This window comes from Cyphomyrmex costatus, unplaced genomic scaffold, assembly GCF_001594065.2.
Source record: "Cyphomyrmex costatus isolate MS0001 unplaced genomic scaffold, Ccosl1.0 scaffold205, whole genome shotgun sequence".
Classification (NCBI taxonomy): domain Eukaryota; kingdom Metazoa; phylum Arthropoda; class Insecta; order Hymenoptera; family Formicidae; genus Cyphomyrmex; species Cyphomyrmex costatus.
The window spans coordinates 658,973-673,986 of NW_017276095.1; the positions used below are offsets into that span (position 1 = coordinate 658,973).

The window sequence follows — 15,014 nt, forward strand, 5'->3', positions numbered from 1 at the left end:
GCGCTCCAGGTACAAAGATGATACAATGACGTGTCTTTTTAAACGAAGAAAAAAAAACACTTGTGGAAAGAAAATAACAGCATCGATGACGGAAACGAACGAGAGAGACGACTCTACGTGTCGTGGTATCTACAATAGGCGCTATCCTCGATGAGCTCCTGAGGAATCCACTCTTCCGCCGGAAACTGATGTAACAGAGTCGCCGCGTGATCCTCCACTTCTTTGAGGACGCGCAATAAATTTCCGCCTACGAGCTTCTTTATATCGGTCGCAGACCATCTACGGTCTCTGGTCAGCTCAGCCAGCAACAAGGGGTAGCCGGAAACGTCTGGCAATTCTGTCGGTGGCCTGAATAAGTACAAATGTTTCTTTCAATTCTCTTATTGCACAGATCCATCGGATTGTTCAAAGATACGTTACGCGATGGAATAGAATAGTAATCTCTCATAACTGCAACGTTTTGAATTTATGTCAAGCATGCAGAATGCAAAAATTAATAAATGTGAGTTTAATAGGCACAGATGACAGATAGAAAATTAAGCAATCGTACATTTATTTTTACAGCGAAGAAGCGTGGAATGTTTTGCCAAATGTATACCCATTCTTCGAAAGAAATAAAATTAAATACCTCGTTGATTATTTTTTAATTAGTAACACAAATTAGGGAGATCATTATTAATTATTACAAGTTATTTTTATATAACTGCAAAAATATTTTGACAGCTTTAATTTCAAGTAAAATATGTGAATGAATGTTTAAATAAACTGTCAGTATTAATAATATTGTAACTAGTAGTGTATTGGAGTAACTTGGAAAACTATTAATTGGAAAATACTTAATTTTCATTGTGCGTTGCGTAATTTCCGCGAACATGCATTAGTGCTACCGGAACGTAATAAAGATACGGCAATGCCGGCGTGTTTTTAACTACCTCAATATCCCATCGTAACCCGCACCGAGGCCCACGTGGTTCACGCCAGCTATTCGTCTAATGTGATTGATGTGAGCTGTAAAAAGAGACCGCGTTGTGTCTCGTTCTCTCTCTCTCTCTCTCTCTCTCTCTCTATATATATATATATATATATATATATAAAATATCTCGGAGTTTTTTAACGTTTACTACTATTTCGACCCTCGATCTCTTTTTAGTATTTGATTTTTATTTTTTACGCTGCGCTACTTACGCACCTATGATGTCATACATGGAGGCCTTATCACTGCAGCTCAAATGCGCGCTGTCGAAACTGACCATAACCAGACCACCGTTGAGAGACTGGAGGAAGCAAAGATGAAAGCCGCGCGATTAATCTTCGGGCAAACATTGTGTCACCTCGATGAACCTCGATGAACACATATAATTTCTTGCTTCCACGAAATAATTAACAACGAATATTTAAGTAAATTCGGCTTACAAAAAAATTATCTACATTCCTTTCAGGAAAAAGAATAAAAGTTACAATTTACAAAAATGTTTTGTATTTAAAATCAGGAAGAAGAAGGAGACATTCTAAGTTTCAAAATATTCAAAAAAGTAATTTATTTAAAAATTGTTGTTTGTGTGATAACAGAATTGATAAACTCTTTTTCTTGAAAAATCCTGGATACGCCCATAAAGTTAAATCATACATTTCTACTACTCTAATTTATTTCTACGAATCACATCAGTTATAGCGTTCATCGCCAGCGTGCACTTTCAAGACAGTGTGTTCAAAATGCGCACGTAATAGTCATATATGCAACTTCCACAGGGGCAGTTTTTTTTCTTTCTTACCAAATTTCGCAACACATCATCTGGGACGTTGCTCGAGGAATTGCAAAGAGCCTTGGCAGCACTGTGCGAGAATATAACGGGCGCCTTTGTCACGGCGAGGGCGTCGCTCATCGTCCTCACCGAGACGTGAGAGAGATCCACAAGCATACCGAGCCGATTCAATTCTCGGACGACCGTCTTCCCGAACGGCGAGAGACCGTCGCTGTGGAAATCAGAGGGTGCGTCCGAATTTAAATCGTCCACAGAGCACGAATCCGCCCTAGAAATCAAAATCCAATATTCGGATATTCAATATCTATACGTCGAACTAAAAATCCAATAGAAGAAATGCGGACACGATTAAGATTTATTTCGAGTACACAGATGAGAAATTTTCCAGTTACTTCCTTTCAGAAAACCAAGATGCCATTTATCTGTATTTAAGCTAACCGCTTGGTTATAAGCTGTAATAATATTCTCGGGTCTTATTAGGCTCTCTTCGAACAATTAATCTAAACACAAAGTACACAGCAATGTGAAAGCAAATGTTAACACAGGATGCCAATTTGCTCCTCCAAGGTTCACTCCTTTCCGCTGTCATTATCGCGCAACGCTCATGTGACGCGCGTCTCGCGAACGTAAAAGACGTTAATCTTCCGAGGCAGCAGCGGTCGAACTCACCACGGAGTGTTGCACTTGTGAGTCAGGGTCATGTAGCGTGCGCCCAGCCGGTGGAAGCTCCTCAGCACCGCCATGGAGGTGCCGATGCTGTGGCCACCCTCGATGCCCACCAGGCTGGCGATCACCCTGTCCCGGTGTGCGTTCTCCAGCTCGCTGCTCGTCGTCACCAGTCGGACGCGTTTGGGGTAGCGTAACGTGAGTCGACGCACGATGTCGATCTGCTCGAGGGTGAGTTGCACGGCGTCGAGGAACTGGGCTTCGCATGGTACATAGGCCGACCAGAATTGCGCCCCGACGATCCCCTGCTCCAAACGGATCAAATCGGTCTGCCACTGCGGACCCCAGCTGTTGTTGCGCGACAGATCCTCGTCGAAAGGGAAGTTATCCAACTTCGTGCTGCCGCGATGCTTGCGCAGATTCCAGGCGAAGTCGTTGTGCCTGACAGACAATTCATACGAGATGATAAATACAGATTACAACTTCGATATGTATAGGTAGAACGTAATTTATCGTCTAGCTTATTTTAAAGCTTTAACTGATACATTAAAGACTTAACATTTCTCTTTTTGAATAATCTTGCGACCGATTATTTTTAGCGATAGATATATTTTATTTTATAATTCGGGGAGTAAAACTTATTTTCTAATATATATATAAAATGCAACTGTTACCCATCGATCAGTGGAATCTCCGAAAGCATTCTTCGAACCACCTGCAATCTGGCTTCCAGCAAATGAGAACTTCGAAGTTCCAAAGCTAAAGGTAGACCGACTCCAGCCACCAAGGCACATCCAAGGAAGAAGAATCCAGTCATTACCATCCATCTTCTCACGGCATTGCCTCCTATAAATTGGTGGTGTCAAAATCTAATTTAATCTGCACCTTCGATTAAACTGAAAAATTATTGTGATCGTTCAATTCGTAGATTTTATTCTAATTTTCGACAAACGAATACAGTGATACGAAATGTATATATTAATTAAAAATATTTATTATAAAACTTAAAAAAAAAACGAAATTTATAAGAGATATCTAAGGCACATTTTAACCTTTAAGCACTTTTGAAGTGCACTTTCTTAGCTTTGTACTATTAGAGATTTTATATATATATATACATATTTTTTTAATATACATTATATATATAATATATGTATTATATATATAATCTATAATAAATAAATATTTATTACATAATTATTAACGTGCTTAGATTTAACGTGTTAATCTGTTAATCTGTTTGTGTGTAACAGATAAGGAATCGGTTTAAAAGCAGCCTGTTGCGGAAATCATCGGCGAAACGATACCGGCCGCAGCAGGATCTTCTCTAATCGGGAAGGCTAGCCGAGCGTAGATCGTATCTATCCGTACGTGAAATCACCATGACTGAAACTTTGATCTGTTGAGGAGATCACCGAACCGTAAATAGAAATCATATCAAATCACTCGCCGCTCGTCGTTTCTCGTCGCATGATGGACTTTTCTTCCCTTTGCTCGCGGATGCTTTTACATAAGCGAACTCGTTGACGTGCAAAATTGGAGAAAAGAAAGAAACTGTCGAAGCTGTCTCCGCGTTCGATCATCGGAAACGATCAGGGATGATGGGATAATCGAGAAAGTGCTCGGCGATCGAGCGCGACACGATAAATTAAATCCGTGCTAATTTGATTTTGCCAGTTGTCACTTATCCTGATGACTGTAATTATAGTCACTCTTTTAGATGCAAGTATATATAATGTAATAAGTATAATAATTTATGTACACAAATTTATTTAACTCAAGAGAAGATCCATATCTCAATTATTTATTAAACAATAGTTCTCCATAATAATACACTATCCAAATAACATACAATATTTATGAAATATTTATATGAAATATTACAAAATATTTGTAAGATATTTTAAATATTTTGTAAATATTACAAATATTATGAAATATTTATTATAAATGTTACAGTAAAAGCTACAAAAATACTTAATGAGACATTATGATTCAAGTAAAAAAAGTATATTTATTGGAAATGTTTATTTATATTTATCATAAATATTACATAAAATATATTAGTTTATATTTTAATAATATAATATCTCGCGAATAAAGCTTTATTTAAAATATATTAATACATTTCAAAAAATAAATAGTAATAAATATTTATCATAAACGTTTTCTACTGTCTAGGTAAGAATTCGCTCGTTTTAAAATTAATTAATTACTCAGAAAGAATGTATCTTTTACACTTGATTCTAACATAATACTTTTTTATATGAAACTCTTATATGATATTGTTTCTGAAGATACAAGTTTTTTACATCGGCAGAACGTGAAATAAAGTTTAATCTCAATCTTACCCTCTGTAATTTTTATTTTACTCAGAGTGTATTAAGAAATTATAAGAATCTTATATAAAGAACTTTATATATCAAGTGTAAATATCTCTTACACTTGATGATACAAAACTCTCCATATGCTTACAAGGTCCTTAAAATTTCTTACGAATTTAGTTTTTACAAAACAGAAATGAAATATCACACTGCACCTCTCAAGTATCCTAATTTTAACCCTGCGTGCAATAATGACTTATATAGGATGCTTTTCATCTGATGGCACGAGTCGACACAAGGATCGTTTTATCATTGTCACTCTCTGAATGTCAAGAAAGATAGAACGACGCTTGTGTCGACTTGTGTCGTCAGATGGAAAGCACCCACAGACTCACTGCTCTCTTTTGGTTGTTCTTTAGTCTTGTTGAAGGAAGTCGAGACCCCCGTGTCCTTGATGTGGTGAAGTGCATCGCCATTGGGCAATTTTCTCATGAATTCCGGCGACGAGAGCTGCAGGCAGGTCTGTAAAAGCGCGTTGATTTACAAAGCTAGCCTCCGAGCAATCGTCTCCGTAAATTAAATTCTAAGATTGCAACGATTGCATAATCCCCGCGTATTATCCGCATTACGCGAATCGTCGCGTTATGCCGGTATTATAGCGGCTTGTAAGTTATGATGAAAGACGCGCGTATCGTGAAGAAAAACACGTCTGCCTTGAGAGAAGAGATAAAAATAGAAAAACTACTTTGCATGAAACATCCCTGGAAGATGATTTTCACAAACGATCGTAAAAATAACATCAACGGTGAATCAACATTTCGAGAGGTTTACGCAAATATCTCGTCGTCCCGCCGATCAACACATAACACTTTTATCGTGTAAAGTTTGATTTTATTTTTTAAATAGAAACTAATCGTATCTTTTGACGGATCTACGGATCTTTATCTTCAAACGTTACTGACAATCCTGACATAGCCTGACATAAACGTGATGTTCTAATTGAACTTTTTGCTTACAAAAAACATTAATAAATGGAAAATATTGGTTAAATTATTGACTATAGTAAATACCAACTATCAATAATATAATAATGTTATAATTTCCTACTCAACAATGTAACTGTTACGTACAATATGTGTTATATTACATTTATATTGTTAAATAGGTAATTATAATATTGATGTAATGTATTCCTGTTAGTTAAGGTGGTTTTTTATTAAAGTGCCGAAAATTTAGGGCCTCACTAAGGACTCACCTAAAATCACAAATATCTGCATAATATTTCGATCAAATATTCAAACTAAAGTCTAATCCTCTTTGATTTAAACTACATGGACATCTATTAATAAAATAGTATGAAACATATAATAGTCAATCAAAAATATATGATGGAAAAACAATTAAGAGTTTTTTTTAGATCAAGAGTTGCATCTTCACCAAATGAAAACGTTAACGTTATGTTTACTTTTCGATGTTAAATTTGTATACAGTTTTTGCATGATGTAGGAAACAAGGGCTGCGTTTCACTTAACGTTCGCAACGCTCACGAACATCGTTTTTCCTTGTTTGACACTTGATAAATAACAAGGATAAAATCGCGAAAAAGGATGATTTCACGAGCGTTGTGGGCGTGTTAAATGGAACGCACCCAAGGTATATCATTGCGCGTAATGGCGGCAGCCTTGTGGGGCCAATCAAAGATTGACCACAAAGCAGCCGCATAATTTAAAGCGTTAAATGCCATATATGTATAACAAAAATTAAGAAACGTTTTTTTTTTTAAGTAAGAAAAAAGTAAGGAAAATTTTAAAATTAATTAATTTTTAATATAAAAGAAAGCCTGCTGATACGCCATGTCAGAAGATTGACGGCAAAAATTGAGCTTGATTTGCAGCTCGATCCCGTTTGATCTCTGTCGCTAATCTGCTGGCACAGTTAGAGAACTATTTCCGAATTCGTGAAAGAGAAAAAAGTAATTGTTTTATACAAAAATTATATAGTTTAATCGGTAATACAGACGACTTTAGGATCTCCTTAAATGGCAATAAACTATCACTTTGTATAACTTGTTCCTAATAGTTTAGGCCTTCTCGATATATTTATAATTTCTGTTATACTAGTACTAAAATAAATAATTTATACAAAAGGAAACAAGTCACATGATTACAAATATTAGATAAATTATGATATACAAGACTGGTAAGATAATAATACAAATAAATATATATATATATATTTATATCATACCTATATATAAAAGAAAAATACGATTAAAAGAATTTACATTCTTTTTAATTGTCAATTATTATATAATGCTACTTTTGTACACGAAAATTATGCTTACAACGAATGTTGTAAAAACTATTTCTAGTGCTATGAATTGTATGGACATGTAAAATATATTATATTACACAATTTAGAACTTAATATAATAACTTAATATAAGAAAAAAGAAGAAGATATAATATAATATAAATATAACATGTAAAGAATGTATAGAAATATATAGTATGTATATATAGGAACTGATAAGAAGCGCTTCTAGATTGTTTTCCAACTTTTTCCATTATGTCAAGAAATAAAAGAAATAACATCTCGGAAAGATGTTATAGACAAGCTCAATTCACCTGTTTGGTGCTTTAGAAAAAAGTCAAAATAAGAACACGAGACGCGTGTAGCATCCGTGTATTGTATGCGTGGGCAACTCGATCATCAATTATAGAGGAGGTAAATAATAATACATATATATAGTGCGACAAATAATTTTTAAGACTGGCGCCATATATCTCAGCAACTAGTGGCACCATCTGTTGAATATTAGCATCACTGGAAAGATACATTTTTGTTTTTTCTAACGCACCCCAGTTCATGCAAATCGAATGATAAAGTTATGACAGTTCTTCCCGAACAAATTTTAAGTCGACGTTGAAATTTTATCATGGAGAACAAAGAGCGGTCCCATGCTTCCAATTACAGACTTAGAATTAGCTTTAAAGCACACACACAAGAGGAGATTATTTTGAGAATAAATAAAACAATAAGCACGAGAATATTTTGTTTCTACCGCGTTTTATAGGCTCAGGTTTAAAAATTATTTGTCGCACTGTGTGTATTTCAGCGGATGTTCCCTGGGGTCTCTCAAACTCGTAGACAATAAGTTAATTAGGAGGTAGCTCTCCTCTCGGCACAATTAACGAATCAACAAGAGATATTTCAAGCTGGGTTTGACGTGCTTTACCTACCTCCGAAAGGATGTCGACTTCCTTTCTCCTAGGAGGTGGCGAGCGATACACCATGCCGTCCTTACCGACGCCGTAGAGCTCGAACATTTTTCTCTCTGGCGTTCACCCGTCCGTTCTTCACCCTTGCGCCAGGGTTTTTGCTGGTACCGCCGCTATCGTAAATACGGAAGGAACGGCGTCCCGACGCTACGTCGAGCGTCGGCGCATGCTCCAACCCCTATATCGACCCGGTCTTGCGCGAGTCCCGAAAAATTATTAACAATCGTCGAGATATTGCATCGAGAATGTTGCTTATTAACTCTCTACAACGAGCGTGTAACTTGGATATTATATTTAATTAAATTAAAAAAATATATTTATGTTTCTGTTAATTGCACACAGAGTCTCAATGATTTTAATCAATGTTGTCTCTGTTTAGCAATCGCGATAATTTATTCTTTCTTATGAGCAAAAAAATTATAATAGGATGAATGCATGTATGAAGTATTGTAACGAATTCACATATTTAAAATGCAAAATTAAATGGACCTCCGGCTCTAAATTTAATTTTGATAGAGAAAGGGAGAAGATAGCTTCATCTAAAATTAATATATATCTGAAAAATATATTTATATAATATAATTCTGGTAAATATATTTATATAATATAATTTATATAGTATGTGTGTTAGTTTTAATTGTACGTAGGGTTCATGATGGGAAAATTATTTTTTTTAATCAATTACTTTATTTTTCTCCAAATATTCTAATTCTCCTATTATTACACGAGTATTTATTATTACTCAATAATAATTTAATCAAGGTTTTTCTAAACAGAACGAGACGTTCATCTGTTTGTTGTTGAATTATTTTGAGATATTATTATAATTTTTTGTTCTGCTTAAGTCTTTTTATTAATTTAATAATATATTATATATTGAATAACTATGATAAAAAAAGAAATTACGAATTAATTGTATGGCTTTACTATAGTATCGATATTTTCAAAAATAATAAAACAATGATAAAATGATCAATAGAGATAAAATAAAAAAATACATAATTAAAATATCTTAACAGAAAATAATTGGTCGACCGAGCAATTGTTTTTAAAAGTCGATTGTGTATCTTGAAGTGAGGTAAAAGTTACATAAGTGAGAAAATTCACTCGATATACATAAGTTATTTAATCAATATAGTAAATTTACATACTTTTCAAATTTTTATCACGTTTTAATTAACAGTAAATATTTTCATAGCATTTACTGTAATATATAAGAAAAATTTCATAGTTTTTTTATCTATGATCTGTGCAATAAGACCACAAAATATTAAAAATAAATCTTATAAATATTTTGTAAATATCCCATAAATATTGTGCGCTGTTTAGGATGTAAAACAGAACGTACTTCAGTAACTTGGATAGCACCTGATAGTTTGAAGGTATTTTAAGGATATTCTGATTATTGCTCTCAAGTAAGAAATGAGTGGCAGTAGGAACATCCTTGTCAGATTTTTAGAATACCATGTATACATATATTTGTGAATAAGATACACAATATATCAATCACACTTAAAATATAAGATGGGGATGCAAGACCATGGCGAGAGGGAGGCTTTGAGCTTAATATTGGAGGCCGGAGGTAGCTGTAGCCTGCAATTGACACGTCTGAAATTTCAGAATATACACATAAATGTTCATTTTCTCGCGCTCGCGATAGTGATGCCGATTTTTGTATCGATGCATCGAGAATAATCGATTCTTTTTGCTCTTGAAAAATTTATTCTCAAGCGATTCTTTAATCTCTCGACCTTTTCGGAATCGATCCAATTTTTCACAGAATCGTACCGGTTCAATTTGGGTGTACTATATATGTCAATTGTACACGAGCCAGTTTTGCGCACAAGCCAATCACAACGCTAGAAAAAAAGAAAATAAAAAAAAATTCCATACGCAGAATTTGCTGTGATAGGCAGTGGGCAATTCAATTTTTCCAAATTATTTTTTCGAAAGAGGCGCATGATCGATACGGTGCGCGATTGGATGCTGCCAATCACTGCACCATGGACTTTAGACTTTCTGAGTTTTCTAAAAAGAAAAAAGTTCATGTCAAAATATATACGATCAAAGAGTACACAATATAAAAAATTAAGAATCCTTGTATATAATTTTGTTAATCATTTCATTTTAAAGTTTTTACAAGTTTTTCTTTTTACTAAAAAAACAATTATAAATTCAAATCTAAAAGAATGGATTGATTTCCCTTCCCTTTTTCTCTCCTTCCTTCTCTTTGTCCTCGTTCTTTCTCACTCTAAGAACTTAGCTAAGAAAACGAATCGAAAAAATCGATTCTTCGGAATTGATTCTTTTTTTTTTTTTTCCAATCTATACACGATTACGAATCAAACCGAAAAGAATGGATCGATTCTGAAATTCGATACTCTTTTTTTCAGAATCGGCGTCGCTTAATCGGCGAGAACGGAGGTTACAGCGAGGCGGTAATAGACAGTGACAGGTATCGCGCCAGATTAGCCAGGTATCGCGAGAACGACGAAATTGAAATGGTGCTGCCATCAGGAGACAGATTGCGAAGCCGCGGCGCCACGCCGTCCACGACTCCGCGCGAATTCGTGATAATAAAGGGAGCGTTCCTCCTCCCTCCTCCCTTACCGACCGCCATATTGTTTGCGATATTCCGTGTGTTCTGTGTGCACCGTGTGCACGTTCCACCGAACCTCCTTTCCGCAGCGCGTACCACCAGCGTAACGACGCTCTTTTCACGGACAGTGTCACGGGAAATCGGCAAACATTTCGCGCAAGGACAGCATGAAGAAGATCAAGGATTATTCGGACGAGGACGACTACGAGGTGGACGATCCGGATTATCCGGAGGTCGAAGGCGCCTCCGAGGAGGAATGGACCCCGGAGGCCGGAACCGAGGTAAATTAAACAGATGTACAACACCTCGCATGCGGTCCGCTCGATTTTTCTTTTCCCCATCCCGTCACGCCCACGTCCGCGGACGAGAACGGCTAATTTTTCTTTATCGTGCTTGCGTCGTTTTGCGCGATAAGGGGACATTCGTTTGAGAAAGGGAGAGAGAAAGAGCGCGCGCGAGGGAAAGAGAGAGAGAGAGAGAGAGAGAGGAGGGTGAGAACGATCGACGCCGACGTTCCGAGACGCTATTCAGCTGCTCCAGGAACAAGGGATTGCTTATCGCGAGACTCGCGCTTCTCGCGATTTTCCCCCGATGAATCGGACTCGCGCCATGAATGCGCCAGTAAGACGATACCGCGTATTCCGTGACAGGAACGAGGCGTCGGCGCGGCAGACGGTGACATTAGAGGAGTCGATTGCGTTCCCCCTTTGTATCGCGGGGCGAAACGCGCTCGAGATAAGAACCTCGGCGTCGGGTCTGCTCGCGAAACCGCGACGCGCGCTGTCCCGACGTATCTTTCGAGATAGGGCCGTTCGTCCAGCACGGTCTTTTCCCATCTCGCATCGTTCCGCGACGGCCATCGTCGCCGGCCGGTTGGTCGGTTGCTCAGTGGCGCCACGCCTCTACGCCCGCCGGTCGGCATATTTCAAATCGCCAGAGAGGAATGCCACAATTCGCTGGAATTGTTCAACTTGAATCTCGATTTATTTTATCCTTTATTTTAGAGAATTATAGAAAATTGAAATTGGAAAGTGACAAAGAATTCTTAAGAACAGAAAAAGGTAAACGATATATAAGTTAGGACGAGATCAAAGTTAATTTTTTACATCGGTAGAATCGAACGTTACTGTGTGTGGGTTCGTTTCTTCAAATGGTAGTGAAGAAATATAGTTCACAGAAGGATCTAATTTTCTAAGACAAGTTCTCTCTTGTAAGCCAACCGCGCGAGCGACGTTTCAGCTTGAATTCCTGCCAAACGGAACGAGCACACACACTTACATAATTTTGAACTTCAGCATCTAATTAGCACCTAATTTTGGAATGTTAGAATTTATTTGGATGATGAATTTGTCATCTTTATTATATTTTATTACATTTTGTATTATATTTTTTGTATTTTATCATACATATTTTACTTTTATTATATTTTTTTAATTCTAAAGTAAAAAAAAACAACTGCCTTACACTTTTAAAACAACAAGCTTTTATAAGTCTCTCTTCTTTTACGCTGCGCGTTCAAGAGGTGTATATTAAATACAATAAAATAAAAAGAATTTTATACATTCTCACATATTAAGTAGTTAAATAACATAGAAGTGAACCATATAGGGTCACATATATACTGCCGCAAAGCCTAATAAAGGTGCAATTTCATGCAGCATCAAAACGCTAGCGGCTCTTCCCACTCTGATCTCCTGATCCATCAATTTGCCGCTTGAAGTTTGGAAAGGCCGAACTACAACGATAAGTAGACAGATTTGAGCGGTTTGAATTTTCAATCGTAAATTTGCAATAATTTAAACATTCATAAACCTCAATGTTATTACCAAACGTTCTTTCGGTTGTATGGGCTTTGAAATAACATTTTCTTTTACTAATAGCGAACCAACAATCGACAATAATTCCTCCAATTGTGTAGCGGACATTCGGAAATAATTGTGAAGTCGTACTCCATCCTCTATGGTCAATTTAGGAATCGACACATGGTAAAAACTATGCTCCGGACGATCCTTTAGATATGGTGCCACCTAGTATATATTGCTTCTTCTTGTACGGTCTCTTCTCATTTTCTTCCAACTTTCGCATAATTGCACACAATATCCAGCAATCGTCGTTTGCTAATCTCTTTAGCTGCTATCGACGGCAATTCATTTCGCAATGTTACTGACAAAATACTGTTCGGGCAGTTTAAATTCACTTTGACACACATTCTTAATCTTTAGTTTTATACACGAATTACATCTTTAAGGAAAACGATTTAAAAAATACAGAATATCAATCCACAACGATCAGCGATTTATCGCCCCATGAAAAAGCAGCAGAACGTTTTGCCGATGGCGGTTCATAGGAGATCAGAGTGGGGAGAGTAACTGAATTACCATAGTAATATCACAAATTAAAATTGCTTAGCAATTTAATAATTTTATGCTCAATTGGCATTATTTTAAAAAGATCTTAATATATTAAAAATCTGTAAATAAATTTATTGTGGAAAATATGATATCCTCGGTCAGGAGTCAAGGTAATATATTTACTAGACTAAACAATTTATATATATAATTTGTGATATTATTATGACTGGTATTCTCTCATAATCCGTTCTCAAGATTGTCCTTAAGTAATGTCTTAAGGTGCTAATACGGCTCTCTCTGATTGGTTTATGACATTATATTTTAAGACTGTGCTTAAGCCAACCTCAAGTATAAGGATCGATTATGATTATCGGCCTTTGATTGGTTCGTGACATCTTAAGACTGTATTTAAGATTTAAGAGAGAGTTTTGAAAATAAGATTATGAATACCGACTTTGTGGTCGTTTAGTTGCGTTTATAAATCTCAAAAAATTATTTCGGCACGCAATTCAAAGAAACTATAAATATGGTGTATAAAAATTTATAATCTTATTTAAATCACTCAAGATCCAGCTTTGAACGGTATAGAAAATATTTAATTTTGATATGTATTACTTGTGATTTATGTACAGGCGGGTACTAAAATAAGACCACAGAGAGGAGCAGGAAAAAAGCGACAGCACTCTGAAGAAGAGGATGAAGAAGAAGAAGAGGAATTCGAAGAGGATGAAGAGGAAGAGGAAGAGGAATCTGATTCTGATACAGGAAAGAAGTCAAAAAGGAAAAGGCGTTCTAAGAAAGACGATGACGAAAAAGAGGATGAGGAAGATGATGATTCTGACAACAGTTTCAATGAATCTGGAGAGACTCAGAAAGAATACACCGTAAGTCATTGGGTCATGATTCAGTCGATTATAATAAACTTTCAAAAGAGAAGTTATCATTAATGTTTCTTGCAGTCTGGTTCGTTTGTTCTTTTAAAAGCTGACATTGAATCTAATAAGAATAAGGAAAATAACTTATCCAGTAAGGGTAAATCCAATGTGGAATCAAGCACTTATCCAACCTTATGGAGGATAGATGGAAAAGCGTTGCTGCAAAAGTTTTTACCTTTTGAGGAAGATGGAAAAGTATTGTACAAAAGCACAACGACAGTAAGCACATTGTTTTTTTTTTTTTTTTTTCAGAATAAAAATTAATATATTCTAACATTCGCTAAACTGACCTGTAATTCAATTGTATTAGTCGATATTAGATAAAAAGAAACTTGTAGCGCATAAATCTCACATAAGTTATATTTATAAATGTTATTTTATAGAAATAACATTTCATTTCAGTATTCTGGCTGGCAACAAAGTAACAAAGAGCAGTACATAGCGGTTCAGGTGTCCTTTAAAGTGCAAAGTAGACAAGAGACAATTGTTGAACTTCATTTTGATCCATCGGAACCACAAGAAGTTGTAAAGTATGTAATTGTATTGTGTCCATTGTGTATGATCTACAATGTTGCAGTATATACGTATAATGTGATTAATAAATTTCTTTTTATTAATTTCAGAGATGATAAAGAAGATTAGATTAGATCGAGTTTGCTCTTATTTGTTTATATACGTCTTAAGAAAACATATATTATAAGAAAAGACAGAACAGAAACATCTACATCTACATGTACACTATTCACGAAACATATATTTACACAATTTACACAATTTACACATACACATGAATGGAGTTCGTGACATGGTACTGTAGCAGTTCATATTTAAAATATAAGATTGGATGGACCATGGCTCTGAGTTTATTACTGGAGGTAGTTTAGCTATAATTGATATCCTTGACAGAATATATATATGTGAGCTTTAATTATCAAGAAAGCTGCTCGCTACATGCATCGTATTTACAGAGTTTAGTAAAAGCAGAAAAACTCGATAATTTACGAATGTTTTATCTTCGACAGAAATTCAATGTTACCTAGTATAAAGGATGCATGTTGATGTTCGATTTTGTTTATGTCACTATTATGCCTGCTT

The 15,014-nt window shown here is 35.7% G+C and overlaps 2 protein-coding genes across 2 annotated transcripts; one reads left to right on the forward strand and one right to left on the reverse strand.

Moving 5' to 3' along the window:
• Positions 1 to 8,131, reverse strand: LOC108773362 (dipeptidase 1). The gene is made up of 8 exons (XM_018539137.1): positions 7,996 to 8,131; positions 5,149 to 5,275; positions 3,104 to 3,275; positions 2,433 to 2,870; positions 1,773 to 2,031; positions 1,190 to 1,274; positions 933 to 1,008; positions 1 to 348 (listed from the first exon to the last, which is right to left on the reverse strand). The coding sequence occupies exons 1-8, from the start codon at positions 8,080 to 8,082 to the stop codon at positions 114 to 116; spliced, it is 1,479 nt and encodes a 492-aa protein (XP_018394639.1). The 5' UTR covers positions 8,083 to 8,131; the 3' UTR covers positions 1 to 113.
• Positions 8,132 to 10,661: 2,530 nt separating this feature from the next.
• On the forward strand, positions 10,662 to 15,014 carry LOC108773369 (nucleolin). Its single transcript, XM_018539146.1, has 5 exons — positions 10,662 to 10,914; positions 13,617 to 13,868; positions 13,944 to 14,138; positions 14,322 to 14,449; positions 14,543 to 15,014. Exons 1-5 carry the CDS (start codon positions 10,801 to 10,803, stop codon positions 14,559 to 14,561), a joined length of 708 nt encoding a protein of 235 aa, XP_018394648.1. The 5' UTR covers positions 10,662 to 10,800; the 3' UTR covers positions 14,562 to 15,014.